Source organism: Gopherus evgoodei, chromosome 2, assembly GCF_007399415.2.
Source record: "Gopherus evgoodei ecotype Sinaloan lineage chromosome 2, rGopEvg1_v1.p, whole genome shotgun sequence".
In the NCBI taxonomy this organism is placed as follows: domain Eukaryota; kingdom Metazoa; phylum Chordata; order Testudines; family Testudinidae; genus Gopherus; species Gopherus evgoodei.
The window spans coordinates 147,799,578-147,820,858 of NC_044323.1; the positions used below are offsets into that span (position 1 = coordinate 147,799,578).

General features: G+C 52.2%; 1 protein-coding gene across 1 annotated transcript; it reads right to left on the reverse strand.

Annotated features, from left to right (window-relative positions):
* Positions 1 to 1,235: 1,235 nt before the first annotated feature.
* On the reverse strand, positions 1,236 to 9,677 carry LOC115646224 (cytochrome c oxidase subunit 5B, mitochondrial). Its single transcript, XM_030551814.1, has 4 exons — positions 9,557 to 9,677; positions 2,481 to 2,551; positions 1,938 to 2,037; positions 1,236 to 1,461 (listed from the first exon to the last, which is right to left on the reverse strand). Exons 1-4 carry the CDS (start codon positions 9,660 to 9,662, stop codon positions 1,349 to 1,351), a joined length of 390 nt encoding a protein of 129 aa, XP_030407674.1. The 5' UTR covers positions 9,663 to 9,677; the 3' UTR covers positions 1,236 to 1,348.
* Between the last annotated feature and the right edge of the window lie 11,604 nt (positions 9,678 to 21,281).

A 21,281-nucleotide genomic window follows, 5' to 3' on the forward strand; every position in this document is an offset into this window, starting at 1 on the left:
GAGGGTGGAGATGGATGGCAGGAGAGAGATCACTTCATCATTACCTGTTAGGTTCACTCCCTCTGGGGCACCTGGCACTGGTCAGAAGATAGGATACTGGGCTAGATGGACCTTTGGTCTGATCCAGTACGTCCGTTCTTATGTTCAGCCATAAAACTCCCCACAGGCACCCGACACAGGCACCACCCTGGGTGGTTCACTTCTCCCCTTCCCTTTCCCACCCGCCGCACTCCACGCATGGCCCAGCTGACTGCTGGGGCAGGGGGTGCAGAGCTCAGCAAGGGGCTGCTCCCCCAGGCCCAGGGCAGGGACACGAACCAGCTTCCAGGCTGGTCTCCACTCAGCAGTACCCTGGCTTATACACTGCATCAGCCCTGGGCCCCACAGTGGATAGCTACACCAAGCCCTGCCTGGCTGCACTGCTGGGAAGCTGCAGGAGGCAGCAGATGAGGACCCAGAGAGCTGTGGGGGGCCTAAGGTGGGGCAGAGCTGAACCACCCTCAGTGGAGCTGGGCAGGCTTGGCACGATTGCTGTACCCTGCTGTAAGCAGAGCCGGCCGGCCGGGGGGGTGCACAGCTCGCCAGGCCATTGGCTGCTCTTAGAGCAGGGGCTCTGCTGGAGGCTGCACACAAGGTGTCAGGCCAAATGGGGGCTGAGGTCTCCTGCCAGGCCAAGCTCCTTGCCCCGGGAAGCCAGTCTCCAGGGGGCAGAAAGGGGTGTAGTGGGTTGGGTACAAACTCTGGCTGGGGGCTTTGTGAACACTAGGCCCTGGGACATGCCTGAGCCTTCAGCCTGCCTGGGGATGACAGCAGCAACATGCCCTCGGCAAAGAAAGCCACCCAGCTCCTGCTGCAGGGCCTGGGACAGCTCAGCTCGTCCTGGCAGGGATTGGCTGCCTAGCATCTCCCCTATGATTCTCTCCAGCCTGGGGCAGGCCAGCCCCTCCCTCCAGCTGGGGCCACCCGCAGGATCTAAGGAGACAGGCCCCATCCAGAGCCAGCCCTTCGCCCTGCTGAGCAATACCACCCAGGGCTCCCCAGGGCACACAGCAAGAGCCTTCCATTACCCCCAGCAAAGCCATCAGTGAACACAGCTGGGGGTGGGGGGAAATGTGCCCCACTGCAGGTCAGAGGGAGGTTGCTGGAGAGAGCAGGGCCAGGGGCCCCTCCAGCCAGTGCCCAGCGTAGCAGCAGGCTGGCCTGGACACGGGCAAAGGAAGCAGGCCAGACAGGGGTAGAGGCAACGCCTTTAACACACCGACTCTTTATTGGCTCCCAAGAAGCAACACGACATTGGAAAGCAGCAGGCAGCTCGGTCTGAGGTCCCCTGGGCGGGTCAGGGAACCTCTCAGTGTGGCAGATGATGAGGGACCAGCTTGTAATAGGCACCGCAGGAGGGGCAGCGCTGGGGCTCCCCCTTGTGCAGCCAGAACCAGATCACGCAGCTGTTGTCCTCTTCACCTGGGTGGGGAGAAGGGGGTTACACAGGCTGAGGTCACTGGGGGGAGTGCGGGGCCGTTAACCAGCAGGGCAGACGGGGGCTGACAGCGGAGCCCATCTCGGGGGACGCCAATCAGGGAGAGGGGAGATGGGCGGCTCCAAGTGGCAGCTGCCCCACAGCAGGGCTCTGCCCTGGCACACTCCGCACCAGGCCTGCAGTACAGGCCCAGAGCAGGGCCGCCACGCTCGGGTGTCTGGAACAGGACCCAGGCATCCTGGCTTGTACTCCTCCCCTCAGGAGCCCAGGGAACACCGACCCCAGCTGGCCCAGCTCCCACAGCTCTGGGGCCAGGCAGGAAGCCAGAGCAAAGCCTTGTCTGAGCCCAGCAGCCAGCTCCTGCCAGGCCCTCCCGCCACATGGGGTGCCCTGAAGAAGGGAGTTAGCCCATCAGCCCAGAGTCTGTCCCCCCACACCGCTTGCACAACGTGTCACTCACAGATGCAGCCCACGATCCTCTTGTTGGAGATGGAAGGGACCAGGTTGGGATCCTCCTTGGTCCCAGCATAGCGCTTTGGTTGGAGGATGTTGTAGGGATCCTACAGGGAGTGCAAGATCCCAGAGCTCTGACTGGGCCACCAGCCCTCATCCCCAGCACCACACCCTGGTTTGACCCAGAGCCTGCAGCACCAGCTGGCTCTGCTCCACACCCAGGAGTGGTGCCGCCAGCCATTCCCATGCCACTCAGCACCGAGCAGCGCTACCCCAGGGACACAGGTGGCACTGGAGCTCCTGCTTAGCTCAGCTTGTGTCATTCTAAAACCAGGACCTCCCCCCACACCCCACCCTCAACCAGTGGGGGTCTCCCCATGGCCTAACCACAGCTCTGCACCCCCAAACTCCACCTAACGCTGTCAGTGATTTACTCTGCCTGTCGCACAGTGAGACTGGCCACCCGCCCGGAGGCAGGGAGCACTAGACTATCAGTGGGGAGAGGGGAGGGTGGGGATTAGGGGACCCATTTCAGGGTAGCTCTGCTCACCTGTCCCTTTTCCATGGCCTGTATGACTTTCCTCTCCAGCCCTGTTGCTTGCTCTTCATCGCTGGGGATACCTGGGCGTGGGAGAGAAAGACAACAGTAGGGCGTGAAGATCCCCTTGTCACAGGCAGGATCTCTCCCACCCCACAAGCAGTTCTCCACGCACCCCCGTGCTGCTTGGGAGGAGTCATCCCACGGCAGGAGACTATCAGGCGGGAGCAGAGGGAAACCATCCCATAGTTGGGACCCTCCATCCAGGTGTGTCAGGGTCTCCCTCTTGCACTGAGGAGATCCTGAGTTATTAGGAAGAGACAATTCGCTCATTAGAAATCTAGTTAGCTGGGTTGTGATGACCAGGAGAACCACAGGGTGACCTGCCTGCTGAGTGCAAAGGTTACAGCTGTCTCAAGACAAGGCTTATGTGTAATGCTGGGAAGGAGCCGGTGGTCGTGGTACACGTAGGTACCAATGACATAGGAGACGGTAGAGAGGTCTACTCAAGATAGTTAAGTCCCAGGCAGACTGCAAAGAGCTACAAAAGGATCTCACAAAACTGGGTGACTGGGCAACAAAATGGCAGATGAAATTCAGTGTTGATAAATGTAAAGTGATGCACATTGGAAACCATAATTCCAACTATATATATCAAATGACAGGGTCTAAATTAGCTGTTACCACTCAGGAGAGGGATCTTGGGAGTCATTGTGGCTAGTTCTGTGAAAACATCCACTCCATGTGCAGCGGCAGCCAAAAAAGCAAACAATGTTGGGACTCATTACGAAAGGGATACATAATAAAACAGAAAATATTATGTTGCCTCTATATAAATCCATTGTACACCCACATCTGGAATACTGCGTGCAGATGTGGTCGCCCCATCTCAAAAAAGATATACTAGAATTGGAAAAGGTTCAGAAAAGGGCAACAAAAATGATTAGGGACATGGAACGGCTTCCATAGGAGGAGAGATTAATAATACTGGGACTTTTCAACTTAGAAAAGAGATGACTAAGGGGGTAATATGAAAGAGGTCTATACAGTGACGACGGGTATGGAGAAAGTAAATAAGGAAGTGTTATTTATTCCTTCTCATAACACAAGAACTTGGGGTCACCAAATGAAATAGGCAGCATATTTAACGCACACAAAAGGAAGTATTTCTTCACACAACGCACAGTCAACCTGTGAAACTCCTTGCCAGAGGATGCTGTGAAGGCCAAGACTAGATAAGTTCATGGAGGATAGGTCCATCAATGGCTATTAGCCAGGATGGGCAGGGATGGTGTCACTAGTCTGTTTGCCAGAAGCAGAGAATGGGCGACAGGGGATGGATCACTTGATGATTACCTGTTCTGTTCATTCCCTCTGGAGCACCTGGCATTGGCCACTGTCGGTAGACAGGATACTGGGCTAGATGGACATTTGGTCTGACCCAGTATGGCCGTTCTTATGGTCCTGGAGGCCAAATATAGGCTGCTAGGTAAGAGATTGAAGTCCAGGACCTCCATGGTAGCATTCTCTGAAATGCTTCTGATTCCACGTGCAAGGCCAGTTGGACAGGCAGAACTGCTAGTCCTGGAGCCCATAAGAGGAGAGGCAATTCTTGAATTAATCCTAAGTGTCCCAAGAGTTGACTATAGCTGAACTGCTCCGTAACAGCAACCATAATTTACTTAAATTTAATACCCTTGTGAGGGGGGAAACACCAAAGGAACCCACTACAATAGCATTTAACTGCAAAAAGGGGAACCACACAAAAAGAGGAAAGCTAGTTAAATGGAAAATAGAAGGAACAATCACAAAAGTGAAATGTCTGCAAGCTGCAGGGAAACTAGTTAAACACCACGGACAGAGGCTCAGACTAAAGATAAAGACCAAATTAAAAAAAGATAAATACTGTGAGGACCAAAAAAATGCCACCACGGCTAAACAGCAAAGTAAGAGAGGCAGAGGCAAAAAGGCATCCATTAAAAAGTGGAAATCAAATCCTGAGGAAAACAGAAAGGAACAAACTCTGGCAAGTCACATGTAAAAGTGCAATTCGGCAAGCCAGGAAAAGAATTTGAAAGGCAACTAGGAAGAGACCAAAACAAATTTTAAAAAAAATTGCTGCAAGTGTCTAATTTCATCAGAAGAAGGAAGCCTGCCAAACAATCACTGAGGCCACGAGACAATCGAGATGCTGAACGAGCACTCAAGGAAGAGAAACCCGCTGTGGAGAAGCTAAATACATTCTTTGCATCAGCCTTCACGGCTGAGGATGTGAGGGAGATTCCCACACCTGAGCCATTCTTTTTAGGTGACAAATCTGAGGAACTGTCCCAGATTGAGCTGTCAGAAGAGGTTTTGGAACAAACTGATAAACTAAACAGTAGTAAGTCACCAGCAGGTATTCACCCAAGAGTTCTGAAGAACATACACATGAAATTGCAGAACTACTAACTGTGGTATGGAACCTATCAGACTCAGACTTTAAGGTCAGAAGGGATCATTATGATTTTCTAGTCTGACCTCCTGCACAACACAGGCCACAGAATCTCACCCACCCACTCCTGGAACAAATCCCTGACCTACTGAAGTCCTCAACCTGTGGTTTAAAGACTTCAAGGTTCAGAGAATCCTCCAGCAAGTGACCCTAACACATGCTGCAGAGGAAGGTGAAAAACCCCCAGGGCCTCTGCCAGTCTGCCCTGGAGGAAATTTCCTTCCCGACCCCAAATATGGGGATCAGTTAAACCCTGAGCATGTGGGCAAGACTCACCAGACAGACACCCAGGAAAGAATTCTCTGTAGTAACTCAGATCCCTCCCCATCTAACATCCCGTCATTGGGCATATTTACAAAGATCAATTCATTGCCTAAATTAGGCTATCCCATTATACCATCCCCTCCATAAACTTACCAAGCTTAGTCTTGAAGCCAGATATGTCTTTTGCCCCCACTACTCCCCTTGGAAGGCTGTTCCAGAACTTCACTCCTCTGATGGTTACAAACCTTTGTCTAATTTTGAGTCTAAACTTCCTGATAGCCAGTTTATTTCCATTTGTTCTTGTGTTCACATTGGTACTGAGCTTAAATAATTCCTCCCTCTCCCTGGTATTTATTCCTCTGATATATTTATAAAGAGCAATCATATCTCCCCTCAGCCTCCTTTTGCTTAGTCTAAACAAGCCAAGCTCTTTCAGTCTCCTTTCATAAGGCAGGTTTTCCATTCCTCGGATCATCCTAGTAGCCCTTCTTTGTACCTGTTCAAGTTTGAATTCCTCCTCCTTAAACATGGGAGACCAGAACTGCACACAGTATTCCAGATGAGGTCTCACCAGTGCCTTGTATAACAGTACTAACACCACCTTATCTCTACTAGAAATACCTCGCCTGATGCATCCTAAGATAGCATTAGCTTTTTTTGCAGCCATATCACATTGGCGGCTCATAGTCATCCTGTGATCAATCAAAACTCCAAGGTCCTTCTCCTCCTCTGTTACTTCCAAGTGATGCTGTCACGGAGTCCCCGGGTGATGCTCTGGAACTGCTCCCCACAAAGCCAGTCAGGACTTTGGGGAGCCTCCTCTCCCATGGTGCAGACTGTTTTCAGGGCAAGAAGATCACACAGCTTCACCTCCTGGGTCTGCCCCTGGAGCATTTAGCATTTGCCCCTCCATGCGCTTCCCACGGCGAGTCTGCCTAGCTGGGGTCCTGCGGAAGCCAGAGGGTCCTGCACCCCCACTTCGCAGTCAGACGTGACTCTCAGCCAGCCAGTAAAACAGAGGTTTATTAGATGAGAGGAACATGGTCTAAAACAGAGCTTGTAGGTACAGAGAACTGGACCCCTCGGCCGGGTCCATTCTGGGGCCCAGCGAGGCAGACCCCCACATCTGCCCTCACTCCCTGTCCCCAGCCAGCTCCAAACTGAAACCCCCTCCAGCCCCTCCTTCTCTGCTGAGTTCCTTTCCCAGGGCCAGGTCACCTTACTTCTTTGTTCTCCCACACCTTTAGCATCCCCTAGCAGGGGGAAGGGCCGGGCCATTAGTTGCCACGGAGACAGTGTCAGCCAGAAACTGAGGCACCCACACAGTATTCAGAGGAAACATTAACAGTCCCATTTCATCACAGATGTGACCCCAGTTTATAACAATTCTTGTTATTAATCCCTAAATGCATGACTGTGCACTTTTCACTACTAAATTTCATCCTGTTACTATTACTCCAGTTTACAAGGTCATCCAGATCTTCCTGTAGGATAGCCTAGTCCCTCTCTGTATTAGCAATATTTCCCAGCTTTGTGTCATCCGCAAACTTTATTGGCGCATTCCCACTTTTTGTGCCAAGGTCAGTAATAAAAAGCTTAAATAAGATTGGTCCCAAAACCAATCCCTGAGGAATTCCACTAGTAACCTCCCTCCAGCCTGACAGTTACCTTTCGGTATGACCTGTTGTAGTCTCCCCTTTAACCAGTTCCTTATCCACCTTTCAATTTTCATATTGATCCCCGTCTTTTCCAATTTAGCTAATAATTCCCCATTTGGAACCGTATCAAATGCCTTACTGAAATTGAGGTAAATTAGATCCACTGTGTTTCCTTTGTCAATCAGCTTCTGTACCAGATGACTGGAGGATAGCTAATGTGCCCAATTTTAAAAAGGGCTCCAGAGGTGATCCTGGCAATTACAGGCCAGTAAGCCTAACTTCAGTACCAGGCTAATGGGTTCAAACTAGATCTGACACAGATGAACACAGTATGTTGGGGAAGAGTCAACATGGGTTTTGTAGAGGGAAATCACGCATCACCAAACAAGTATTTGGACATGGGGAATCCAGTGGATAAAGTGTACTTAGATTTTCAGAAATCCTTTGACAAAGTCCCTCTCAAAGGTTCTTAAGCAAAGTAACCTGTAATGGGATAAGAGGGAAGGTCCTCTCATGGATTCGTAACTGATTAAAAAACAGGAAACAAAAGGTACGAATAAATGGTCATTTGTCACAGTGGAGAGAGGTAAACAGCAATGTCTCCTAAGGTTCTGTCCTGGGACCAGTACTGCTTAACAATCAAATGATCTGGAAAAAGTGGTAAACAACAAGGTGGCAACATTTGCAGATTATACAAAACTACTCAAGACAGCAATCAGCTCTGGTCTTCACTAAGAGTTCCAAAGGGATCTCACAAAATTGGGTGACTGGACAACAAAATGGCAAACGAAATTCAATGTTGATAAATGCAAAGTAATACACATTGAAAAACATAATCCCAGGGATAGTTCTCTGAAAACATCCACTCAGTGTGCAGCAGCAGTTAAAAAAGCAAAGTGTTAGGAACCAGTAAGAAGGAATAGATAAGACGACAAAATATAATGCCACTATATAAACCAGGGGTAGGCAACCTATGGCACGTGTGCCAAAGGCGGCACTTGAGCTGATTTTCAGTGGCACTCACACTGCCCAGGTCCTGGCCACCGGTCCAAGGGGCTCTGCATTTTAATTGAAGCTTCCTGAATATTTTAAAAACCTTATTTACTTTACATACAACAATAGTTTAGTTCTATATTATAGACTTGTAGAAAGAGACCTTCTAAAAACATTAAAACGTATTACTGGCACGCAAAACCTTACATTACAGTGAATAAATGAAGACTCGGCACAGTACTTCTGAAAGTTTGCCGATCCCTGATATAAACCCATGGTACCTCCACTCTGAATACTTTGTGCAGATCTGCTTGCCCCACCTCAAAAAAGATACATTGGAACTGGAAAAGGTACAGAGAATGACAACAAAAATTAGGGGTATGGAACAGCTTCCATCCGAGGCGAGATTAAAGAGACTGGGACTGTTCATCTTGGAGAAGAGAGGATTGAGCAGGGGACACAATAGAGATCTATAGCAAATCCCAACTGATGAAGAGAAAGTGACTTGGGAAGTGTCATTTCCTTCTTCACGTAATACAAGAACCGGGTGTCACCCAGGCTATGGCTACACTACAGAGTTTACAGTGATCCAGCTATGCCACTGTAGCTGCTAATGCAGACACACTAAGATGACGGGCTCCCATTGACTAATTACTCCAGGCCCCCAGGAGCAGCAGGAGCTGTGTCTGCTGGAGAAGCTCTCCTGCCAACACAGCACTGTGCACACCCACCTGTGCTCAGGTCAGTGTAATTTAGCAACATCATTACCAACATAAACTGTAGTGCAGACAACACCCCAGTTAAATTAAGAGGCAGCAGATTTAAACAAACAAAAGGAAGCACTTCTTCACACAATGCAGTCAACCTGTGGAACTCCTTGCCTGGGGATGTTGTGAAGGCCAAAAGTATAACTGGATTTAAAAAAAAGTTAGATAAATTCCTGGAGCACAGGTCCATCAATGGCTATTAGCCAGGACGGGCAGGGACGCAACCCCATGCCCTGGGTGTCCCTAAACCTCAGAGAAAGATGCTGGGACTGGATGACAGGGGATCAAAAGTTGCCCTGTTCATTCCCTGTGAAGCTCCTGGCAGTGGCCGCTGTCGGCAGACAGGACCCCGGGCTAGATGGACCTTTGGGCGACCCAGCCTGGCCAGTCTCACGTTCTTACACGAGGATTCTTGTCCGACCCCCCTTCCCCAGCCACCCTGGAAGAGCCTCAGTCATCAGCCAGTCCGAGCATTAGACGCGGGGCGGGGGGGGGGGGCAGAGACCCGCACTAACAGGGGCGTTTCCAGCCCAGCCTCATTTCCCCAGCTGCTGCTCCCCGAGTCAGCGCGGACCGGGCCGCGCCCGCTGATCTAACCCGAGCTCGGTCCCGACCCTGTGGCCGCCGCACGCAGTCCGGCTGCCCGAGCCCCGGGGGAGTTCCGGGTCCACCACCCCGCTCAGCGCAGCCCTTGCGCGGGGCTCTGCTCCGGGGCCGCTGGAGACTCAACCCCCCGGGTTAGGGGGGCAGGACCCGCGTCCCCACGCGGCGGAGGAGCCTGGTCCCCCCCAGTGACAGACGCGACCCAGGATCCGCGCCGCAGGGTCACTCCGGGGGGGGGGTCACGGCTGCTTCCCCCCCCCGCGGAATCCCGCCCAGTCCGACCGACCGCCCGCCCCCCCCCGCGCTCACCTCCAGCCGCCAAGGCGCGGGCGGGGCCGGGCGGGCGGAGCGGCGCGGCCGGGGGGCGGCGCAGGGCCCGCAGGGCGCCGCACACTCGCAGTAACCTTGACGCCATGGCGCGAGCAGACTGAGTGAGCCGGCAGCCCGCGGACGGCGGCTTCTTTCCGGGAGCTGGCCGGAAACAGGGCGGGACTTCCGGGACACGTGAGCGGGGACTGTTTCCCTGGGTGACTCACGTGACCGAGCGTGGCCGCTCCCTCGCTCACGTGACCAGGAAGCGAGGCTAGGCGGGGCGGGCGGCTCCCTCCCACGTGATGGGGGATGGGCGGGGACAGGCCCTATGGCCCCGCCCCGCGCTGGGGTGACCCTGCCCCCGGGAGGTCCGTCACTCGCTCACACCGAGGGGCCCCAGAGGTCCAGGTGCGAGGAGGGCCCAGCTTGGGGGGAGGGGATGGGCATTTCCACTGCCTGCCCCACAGGGCGCCCCCCCCGCCGCCTCCCTGGCCCCCAGCCTGTGGCACCCATCTCCTGGCCCCATCTGTGTGCAGCGCCTTGCACGCAGGGCTGCCCCCAGCTGCACCTCGAGGTGCTACTGCAACACAGTGGTCGGGGGGGGGCTCGGTTTAGTTGAGCTGGGAGATCGAGCGTGATGCCAGCCACTGGGAGAGCGAGGCTCAGCCTACGAAGAGAACTGGCCTGGGGCCAAGGGGCTCAGTCAGGTTCAAGGTGTCAAAAATTGGGGGCCCAGAAACGGAGACATTTAGAATTACAGGCACTTCTGCACAGGTGGGCCTGTATCGTAAGTGGCACAGCCAAGGTCAGCTAGGCTCCATATCCTGGAGCTCCATCCGGGAACCCTGTAACGCCAACAGCCATGCGAGAGGCAGTGCTTGCCAAATCTCACACTAGTGTGTTTCTTCAAGCCCCAGCTCCTGGAGTCACCTGATCACACAGGAGTCTCTTGCTTTCATTTCTTTTAAAAAGGACATTGCCTGTGGTTGACGATAAAAGCTTTGAACTGAAACGGTGGATGGCTTCAACACCGGAAGGAACCTGACTGATGAGATCTGATTGCAAAGCGTGGGCAGTATTGACTCAGTCTTGGCCAACACAGGACCAGTGTGACTGTTTCCTCAGAGAGGTGGCTTTGTGCCTTAATAAAGTTCGGTTAAATGGACTTGTGCGTGGGAGGAATTTGCTCAACTCTTCTCAATCTCCTGTTCCTATTAGCACTAGTGGTTGATGGTCACATTAATTCACAGCTTTTCAGGGCATCCTTTACCTTGTTAACATGCAAATGGCCCATCAACAGACCCTGCAACAAGCCCTTGGTCTGGGGAGCTGTCTCCAAGCAGTGCTGGGTCTGCGGGCTTTGGCTAATAGTCTCAGGTTGTTCTTAGATTCCAAGGCCAGAAGGGACCATTGGGATCATCTCTGCCCTCCCGTCGAACATAGCACTTCCCTGACTTCATTCCTCATTGAGCCAGAACAGATCTTTTTGCAGTTTGGGGCTTGTGTAACACTTGAAATGCTCTGGCACAGGGCTTCAGCATAGATCCAACCTTCTGTAATTATTCCACCTCCCCGAGAGGCGGTCCCTAGCGCTGTCTCCACTGATAATAAGTCAACTTCATTTTCTAGTGTGGACCAGGCGTTTGTCTCCTCGTTAGCCTCAAGCCCGTCTACAGTGAGAAGTTAGGTCAACCCAGCTAAGTCACTTGGGGTATGAAAAAGCCACCCTCCTGAGCAACAGAGTTAAGCCAGCCTAGCCCCCCCATATGAACAGCGCTAGCTACTACCTCTCCTGAAGGTAGATCACCTATGCTGACGGGCGAACCCAGCGCTGCAGTCACTGGCTACAGTGGTGCCATTTCTAGTGTGATTTTCTTACTGGACTGTGAGGCCGACCAGGTGGGCTGGGCTAGGCTGGGCTGAACACCCAGGGCTGGGTTCACCTCTGGGTTGCTCCCATTTGTTTCACACTGGAGGGCCTCCATGGGGGTTGCTGGGAAGCTGTGGGAATGGCACGGTGAAGCCAGGGCTTTGCTTTCCCACTTGTGCTATCCACAGACAGGCAGTTACCCCAGCCCAGGGACAGTGCTGCTGACTGAGCTGTCATGAGGCTTTGTGTTCACAGCTGGCTCTTTGGGGAGAAACAAAAACTGCTTCGCTCATCTCCAGCCCCCAGCTGATCTGAGAAGGGGTAACACTCCCAAGCTCTCACTGCAATCCACAGGTACTGCAGGTGCTGAGGATCGGACAAGGAGCTTGGATGAGCTGAATTCTTTCCTGTTGGTAAATGGCTTGGAGCGTCTCATGCTGCGCCCAGCATTGCTATCCATGGACACAAGCAATGGCACGAAAGGAAAGGATCCAAACAGAGGCCAAAGCCGTGTGAGTCACGGGGCACGCGGGCATTACAAGTCCCAGCAAGCAGAGACAGAAACAGCTAGTGACAATCGACATGAAAATGCTGACAGCCGAGACAAACCCGAGATAAGACCGAGTGTCCGCTGGTCCGACTCTGAATAGTGCTGTCAGACCACAGTGGTGCATTAGCCACTGGGCCATCAGGGCCCCGGGGGCTACAGGCTGGGGACCGACTGGTGAAGCAGCGGTTCTGCAGAAAAGGACCTGGGGATTACAGTGGATGAGAAGCTGGATATGAGTGAGCAGTGTGCCCTTGTTGCCAAGAAGGCTAACGGCATATTGGGCTGCATTAGTAGGCGTGTTGCCAGCAGATCGAGGGACGTGATCATTCCCCTCTATTCAGCATTGATAAGGCCACACCTGGAGTACTGTGTCCAGTTTTGGGCCCCCACTACAGAACGGATGTGGACAAATTGGAGAGAGTCCAGCAGAGGGTAACGAAAATGATCAGGGGGCTGGCGGACATGACTTGCAAGGAGAGGCTGAGGGAACTGGGCTTGTGTAGTCTGCAAAAGGGAAGAGTGAGGGGGGATTTGATAGCAGCCTTCAACTACCTGAAGGGGGTTCCAAAGAGGATAGATCTAGACTGTTCTCAGTGGTGGCAGATGACAGAACAAGGAGTAATGGTCTCAAGTTGCAGTCGGGTGGCTCTAGGCATTCTGCTGCCCCAAGCACGGCAGGCAGGCTGCCTTCGGCGGCTTGCCTGAGAAGGGTCCGCCGAAGCTGCGGGACCAGCGGACCCTCCGCAGACAAGCCGCCAAGGGCAGCCTGCCTGCCACCCTCACAGCATTGGCAAAGCGCCCCCTGTGGCTTTCCGCCCCAAGCACACGCTTGGCGTGCTGGGTCCTGGAGCCACCCCTGGTTGCTGTGGGGGAGGTCTTGGTTGGATATTAGGAAACACTATTTCACTAGGAGGGCGGTGAAGCACTGGAATGGGTTACCTAGGGAGGTGGTGGAATCTCCTTCCTTAGAGGTTTGTAAGGTCAGGCTTGACAAAGCCCTGGCTGGGATAATTTAGTTGGGGATTTGTCCTGCTTTGAGCAAGGGGTTGGACTAGACCTCCTGACATCTCTTCCAACCCTGATCTTCTATGATTCTATTAGTAAGCAAAAGTGATTTTATTAAGCTTAAAAAGTAGGATTTAAGTGGTTCCAAGTAATAACACACAGAACAAAGCAAGTTACCAAGCAAAATAAAACAAAACATGCAAGTCTAAGCCTAATACATTCAGAAACTGATTACAGGTAAATCTCACCCTCAGAGATGTTCTAATAAGCTTCTTTCACAGACTGGGAGTGGCTGGGTCATTACACAGATTGAATCTATTTCCCCATGTTAAGTATCCTCACACCTTCTTGTCACCTGTCTAAAATGGGCCATCTTGAGTATCGCTACAAAAGTTATTTTTCTCCTGATGATAATAGTTCATTTTAATTAATAAGCCTCTTCCAGTTGGTATGACTACTTCCACCTTTTCATGTTCTCTGTATGTATAAATATCTTCTTACTGTATATTCCATTCTATGCATCTGATGATCTTAGTTTCTAAGGTGGCACAAGTACTCCTGTTCTTTTTGCGGATACAGACTAATGCGGCTGCTACTCTGAAACTTTTCACAGACTAGACTCCTTTCTAGTTTGGGCCCAATCCTTTCCCCAGTACAGTACAGTCCTTCTTACTTCCAGCTGTAGTAAGAAGGGGCCCGGTATGAGCTCTAAGGCCTGAAGTAAAGTAATGGTCAAGACTTTGCTAACATAAAGCAAAGTTAAGCTATGAGCCAGAGGCAGGCCCTGCTCACAGAAGCGGGCAAGGAAAGGGCTGATGCTGCAAAAAGATCCTTACCTAAAAGGTACTGGACACCAGATGTCAGAACATTTGCATATTTGCACATTCCACACTGATAACGAGGAACAGGCTGACCCATCCTAAAGACACGGCCAAAAGGGTAATACGAGGGATAGAGTTGTTTTGTTTGAACCAACATGTACAAGGTAAGATGCAGTACCTTGCTATGTAGGGGGGTTGCACTTCAATACGTCAGGAGTGATGTGTAATTTGTGTGTAGCTGTGTATAAGAATGCATCCCTGGGGCGGTGTCTTTGTCTGGCCTAGGGGGCAGTGGAAAGTCCTGCCACTGACTGAGCCGGTCCATTGCCAGGGAGCACATATGTACTAGCAGAATGGTAGATATCTAATCAGGGGAGCTAAAGACTATGTTTCTCTTTGACAATAAACCCAGCCGGTGCCTTTGTATCTTACTAGAGTCTGTGGTTATTGGGGGTTCTCTCAGGATCTGCTGTGCAAGCGATCTGCAGAGCCGGGGCAGCACACAGAGGGAACACACGCACGCAGCCAACTGATATCAATATTGAAGAGAGCAGAGCACCACACCGGTAGCATCTGACGACACCAGCAGGCATCTGAGGTGAAAAGCAGGGGCTTTTTCATGACTGGGACCCCACTTGGTTCTGTTCCACCCCCTTTTATATCTTTGGCACAAGGCAGGAACCTTTTGTCTTTCTGGGTTGCCACCCCTCCTTCTAAATGGAAACACACCAGATTTAAGATGGATTCCAGTATCAGGTGACATGCTCACATGTCCTGTGAGACCCCCTCCATTCTTCCAGGGCTGGCCCACAGGCACCCAGTAAGGCTTGAAGGTAAATAAACCATTTACAACCAATTGTCCTGGTTGATGGGAGCCATCAAGACTCCAAACCACCATTAATGGCCCACACTTTGCATAATTACAATAGGCCCTCAGAGTTATATTTCATATTTCTAGCTTCAGATACAAGAGTGTTACCTTTATACAAATGGAATGACCACACTCAGTAGGTTATAAGCTTTGTAATGATACCTTACAAGAGACCTTTTGCATGAAGCATATTCCAGGTACATCATATTCACATTTATAAACATATTTTTATAAAGCATATGGAGTGCAACGTCACACCATAATCCACCTCTCAAGATCTAGACATATTCTAGCTTAGCTTGGACAGGTTTCTCTCTAACCTGGCAACACTGGTTTCCAAAGTTACCGAGAGTCTCTCCATGGGTTGCGAGGGGCTGTCCATCGGCTGGGGTGATCCAGGGGAAAAAGGAACATTTCAGAAGCCTGTTATTTCTGTCCAGCACACGGAAACCAGGAGGTGGCAGCACTACACAGAGCCATGCTGGGACTCCCAATGGCCTGGTGCCGGGATCTGTCCTGAGCCCTGGTTCCACCTGACGGCTGGTCGCTGACCAGGGGTGTCACTCTTGCTGGCAGCCTCAGCAGACACGACAAGGGATGGATCAGCAGGATCAAACAGCCCCGGGTCTTGGCCCAGCGTCCCCAGTGGTTCCCACGAGGTGTTTCCTAGCCCAGCCGCGCTCTGGGTGCTGTTTCTGTGGCAGCATTTCCTTGCATTGCAACAAGTCCGTGCTGCCCGATCTTTCCTGGGGTTTGTCGCTGGGCTAATGCGAGTCAAACTAGGGCACCAAGCTGCACCTACCCCTGAGCCTGTCCGGTAACCAGCCCCCAGCAGCCGGGGGAGGCACTCATTGCCCACCAGGGCTCGGCAGTTGCCTTGACTCCATCAATTAGTTTGCGGGGATTGCCCAGCCCCAGGGGCAGTGCTGAGCAGCAAGAGATGCTCAGTTGCTTTGCACACTGGATGGTGACTGCCCCCATGGGAGAGGTTCCAACTCCAAACCAATGGCGCACAGAGTGGTAGCAATCTGGGGTGCACGCCCCGAGAGTGATCCATCCCCTCGCTTCTCCCCTGCCAGAATCTGGGGCCTCTGCGCTGCAGAGCTGGGGTGAGTTCAGCCCCTGGCTCCAAGGATGCAGCCAGCTGCATCCCCAGGCTCTGGAGCCGCTGCTGCTTGTCCCAGGTTTGCAGCACGATGGGATCAGTGGGGACCCAGACCTGCTGGTATGAATTCCTGCAGCCAGTGGGCCAGTGCACTTGCTGTCTCCATTGGCCCCGCAGCCTCTGGGATTCCACAAATACGAATGACTCCTCCTCGCCGGAGAGCCCTGCCAGTCCGCGCAGGAGCCCCGTGCCTGGTGGCCAGAAGGCCGTAGGTTATGGGACAGAGCAGAGGTATTTGTGGCCATTTGACCCACCCAATTCCCTGAAAGGGCTGGTGCTGTCCCACAATACACTGCAACATCGCCCCACAAGGCTGTGCTAGGGACACCTGCCCACAATGCTTTTGCCAATCCAGCATGATGCTGGCAGGATGCATTGCAGGGGGCCGAGGCAAACGTGCGCCCACTGTGCCAAGTTCTCCGGTGCGGACAAGGAGAGATCTGAGGTGCTGTTTGCATGGCCTGGCAATGCAGCTCCAGGGCTAGCCCCATCAGGAAAAGGACCCGACCCCTCCTGGGAGTGACTGTGCCCGTCATTTGGGCATCCACCAGGTGACATCCAGCTGCCAGGCCGATGGCCAGACAGACACCCTAATTCTGGGATCCCCTGGCAGCACTGAGATCCTAGGGCCAGGACCCCCCCACGTAGATCAGGAGCCCCCGGGCGTGACACTGCTCTCAGCTCTCAACCCTGGGCAATGTCTTCTCCCCTTCTCCCCCTGCGACCCGCCACAGCCCCAGCCAGCCGGTGCTGAACATAGGGACGGCTCATTAGCCCACCTTCACCCTCCGAGGGCAGCTGCGAGTGCAGCCGCCTCTGGTGTGGAGCATAGAGGGTGCCGCTGCCCCTGGGCTTGGGGGACTCTGTAGGGCTGCAAGGAGGTGGGAAGAGGGATGGGAGGGTCCCTGCCTGTTCCTAGCTTTCCTGGGAATCCTCGGATGCTCTGGCTTTTGTCCTGTCTGAAAGACACGGCCTTCAGCAGCCCAGCGCCCCCTAGCACCACACTGGGGCCAGTGCTCACTGAGAGGGGAGAGCGCCCGCTGCTGAGCCCTTCATTCCCTGCAGCTCAGCAACCCCAGTGCCATTCCTCCTGTCACTCCTTTGGCTTCCCCCGGCCCCTGGCACCAGCTTAGCAGGAGGAAGGGGCTGTGGGAGACATGTTCCCGTGTGGGCCTGTCTGAGTGGGCACCTGTGTGACTGTGTGTGCACTTCTGGGGGCTCCCTGAAGCTATGTGCACAGGTAGGTGTGTGTACAAGGATCTGTGTTCATGTGTGACGGGTGTGTAAGTGTGTGTGGGGTGAGTGTGTAGATGCATGGAGATGCCTGCAGGATATGTGTAGGTAAGTGCGGGGTGCGTGTAGATGCATACAGAGTGTGTGGGGGATGCATGTGGGGTGCATAAAGAGTGCATGTAGATGTGTGCCGGGTACATGTAGATGCATGCCAAGTGTGTGTAGATGCATGCAGGGTGCATGTAGATGCATGCCGGGTGCGTGTAGATGCATGCTAGGTGACTTTAGATGCATTCGGGGTGCGAGTAGATGCGTGCTGGGTGCATGTAGATGCGTGACGGATGCGTATGGATGCGTGCCAGGTACGTGTAGATGTGTGCTGGGTGCATGTATATGCATGCCAGGTGCGTGTCAATTACGGTTACCACCTGAACAGTATTTGACTGGCCTGGCCATTTTTTCATGGATTTGCCAGTGTGTGTGGAAGTGTGTGAATGCATGTGTGTGAATGCTTGGAAATAGTGACCATAATATAATAGCATTCAACATCCCTGTGGTGGAAAGAACATCTCAATGGCCCAACACTGTGGCATTTAATTTCAAAAGGGGGAACTATGCAAAAATGAGGGGGGTTAGTTAAACAAAAGTTAAAAGGTACAGTGACTAAAGGGAAATCCCTGCAAGCTGCATGGGTGCTTTTTAAAGACACCATAATAGAGGCCCAACTTCAATGTATACCCCAAATTAAGAAACACAGTAAAAGAACTAAAAAAGAGCCACCGTGGCTTACCAACCATGTAAAGAAGCAGTGAGAGATAAAAAGACTTCCTTTAAAAAGTGGAAGTCAAATCCTAGTGAGGCAAATAGAAAGGAGCATAAACACTGCCAAATTAAGTGCAAGAGTATAATAAGAAAAGCCAAAGAGGAGTTTGAAGAATGGCTAGCCAGGGCCGGTGCTACCATTTAGGCAGCCTAGGCAATCGCCTAGGGCGCCAGAATAATTGGTGGGTGCCGTTTTGCCGGAGGGGGCAGCAGGCGGCTCCGGTGGAGCAGCCGCAGTGGTGCCTGCGGAGGGTCAGCCTCCTGCAGGCACTACTGCGGCAGCTCCACCAGAGCCACGGAGCACTGGACCCTCCGCAGGCACTACTGCGGCACCTCCACTGCAGCCGCGGGACCAGCACACGGGGCTGCGAAATTGCCGTCCACCTAGGGCGCCCAAACCCCTAGCGCCGGTCCTGTGGCTAGCCAAAAACTCCAAAGGTAATAACAAAACGTTTTTTAAGTACATCAGAAGCAGGAAGCCTGCTAAACAACCAGTGGGGCCCTGGATGATCAAGATACAAAAGGAGCGCTTAAAGATGATAAAGTAATTGTGGAGAAACTAAATGGATTCTTTGCTTCAGTCTTCACGGCTCAGGATGTTAGGGAGATTCCCAAACCTGAGCCTGCTTTTGTAGGTGACAAATCTGAACTGTCACAGATTGAAGTGTCACTAGAGGAGGTTTTGGAATTAATTGATAAACTCAACATTAACAAGTCACCGGGACCAGATGGCATTCACCCATTAGTTCTGAAAGAACTCAAATGTGAAGTTGCGGAACTCTTAACTAAGATTTGTAACCTGTCCTTTAAATTGGCTTCTGCACCCAATGACTGGAAGTTAGCTAATGTAACGCCAATATTTAAAAAAAGCTCTAGAGGTGATCCCGGCAATTACAGACCGGTAAGTCTAACGTCAGTACAGGGCAAATTAGTTGAAACAATAGTTAAGAATAAAATTGTCAAACACATAGAAAAACATAAACTGTTGAGCAATAGTCAACATGGTTTCTGTAAAGGGAAATCGTGTCTTACTAATCTATTAGAGTTCTTTGAAGGGATCAACAAACACGTGGACAAGGGGGATCCAGTGGACATAGTGTGCTTAGATTTCCAGAAAGCCTTTGACAAGGTCCCTCACCAATGGCTGTTACGTAAATTAAGCTGTCATGGGATAAAAGGGAAGGTCCTTTCTTGGACTGAGAACTGGTTGAAAGACAGGGAACAAAGGGCAGGAATTAATGGTAAATTCTCAAAATGGAGAGGGGTAACTAGTGTTGTTCCCCAAGGGTCAGTCCTAGGACCAATCCTATTCAATTTATTCATAAATGATCTGGAGAAAGGGGTAAATAGTGAGGTGGCAAAGTCTGCAGATGATACTAATCTGCTCAAGATAGTTAAGACCAAAGCAGACTGTGAAGAATTTCAAAAAGATCTCACAAAACTAAGTGATTGGGCAACAAAATGGCAAATGAAATTTAATGTGGATAAATGTAAAGTAATGCACACTGGAAAAAATAACCCCAACTTACATGCAATATGATGGGGGCTAATTTACCTACAACTAATCAGAAAAAAGATCTTGGAGTCATCGTGGACAGTTCTCTGAAGATGTCCATGCAGTGTGCAGAGGTGGTCAAAAAAGCAAACAGGATGTTAGGAATCATTAAAAAGGGGATAGAGAATAAGACTGAGAATATATTATTGCTCTTATATAAATCCATGGTACGCCCACATCTCGAATACTGTGTACGGATGTGGTCTCCTCACCTCAAAAAAATATAGTGGCACTAGAAAAGGTTCAGAAAAGGGCAACTAAAATGATTAGGGGTTTGGAGAGGGTCCCATGTGAGGAAAGATTAAAGAGGCTAGGACTCTTCAGCTTGGAAAAGAGGAGACTAAGGAGGGATATGATAGAGGTATATAAAATCATGAGTGATGTGGAGAAAGTGGATAAGGAAAAGTTATTTACTTGTTTCCATAATACAAGAACTAGGGGTCACCAAATGAAATTAATGGGCAGCAGGTTTAAAACAAATGAAAGGAAGTTCTTCTTCACACAGCGCACAGTCAACTTGTGGAACTCCTTGCCTGAGGAGGTTGTGAAGGCTAGGACTATGACAGCATTTAAAAGAGAACCGGATAAATTCATGGAGGTTAAGTCCATTAATGGCTATTAGACAGGATGGGTAAGGAATGGTGTCCCTAGCCTCTGTTTGTCAGAGGATGGAGATGGATGGCAGGAGAGAGATCACCTGATCATTGCCTGTTCTGTTCACTCCCTCTGGGGCACCTGGCATTGGCCACTGTCAGAAGATAGGATACTGGGCTAGATGGACCTTTGGTCTGATCCAGTATGGCCGTTCTTATGTTCTTATGTTGGGTGCGTGTGGGAGTGTGTGGCTGTGTGCACACACTCAGCACTACTCCAGCAGGGGGCGAGGCGAGTTACCAGCTCTATGCAACCTGTGCTGGGTGGGGCCGGGGCACGGGACCTGCTCCTGTGTCCTCGAGGAGCTGTTCACTGGCTAGGCTCAGCCATGGGGAGCAGGAGGCTGGGCAGGGCTGGGCTGGGCCGGGGCAGCCACCTGCTGGCGCCTCCTGGATACTCAGCCCCGCTCGATGCTGCTGACTGACGGAGCTGCCAGGCCCAGCCCTGCTCTCAATGTGCAGCGGTTGCTGTGTAGCAAAGCCCAGATCTGGGCCCTTGGAGGGGCCAATGCCCCCCCCCGCAGCCCGTCCTGCAGCTGGGGGCCACCTCCCAGCCAGGCAGGTCGGCAGCGCCCAGCTGAGGGCAGGGGAAGGACACCTGGCTAACCCAGCTGGGGAGCAGGCTGGGGAGCCGGAGGGACCCAAGCTGTTCGCTGGCCACTGGGCTCACTCATGATGGTGACACCTCACCCACCGCGCCAGCTCCTGCCTGAATAGCTCACAAACTAAATGGGTTGACAGAGGGGAAACTGAGGCTCGTCTGGCCCCAGCCCAGCGTATCTGAGCAGCTCCCTCCTTACTGCATGGGGCCTCCCCCGCTAGGGGCAGGGCTTGGCGGGGATGCAACCCAGGGACAGGGGCTGATGCCCAGATCTCGGGGCCTTTCACCTTCCCTTGAAATCAACGGGCCCCAGGCCCTCCAGTGAGTCGGGCAGAACCAGGAACTGAGCTAGGGGTTCCCCAACCTCCAGGATTGGCCTGGAGTCTCTAGGAATCATGTCATGTGATGAAACCTCCAAGAATCTGTCCAGCCAAAATTGGCAACCCCCCCTAAACTGAGCGCAGGCCTCCAAATGCCAGGCTGGTGCCCTGCCCACAGGGGCATCCTTCCTCTGGGGCAAAACTGCCCCCAAGCCCAACCCTGAGATGCGGGAGGGATCCAGGCCCCACGAGCTGG

Excerpts from the sequence above, each read along its gene's own strand:
- LOC115646224 (XM_030551814.1), bottom strand. The coding sequence starts at position 9,662 with ATGGCGTCAAGGTTACTGCGAGTGTGCGGCGCCCTGCGGGCCCTGCGC. Across the intron at positions 2,038-2,480 it reads AGGCCATGGAAAAGGGACAG|GATCCCTACAACATCCTCCA; the intron begins GTGAGCAGAGCT and ends CACTCCCTGTAG. Across the intron at positions 1,462-1,937 it reads GAGGATCGTGGGCTGCATCT|GTGAAGAGGACAACAGCTGC; the intron begins GTGAGTGACACG and ends CTCCCCACCCAG.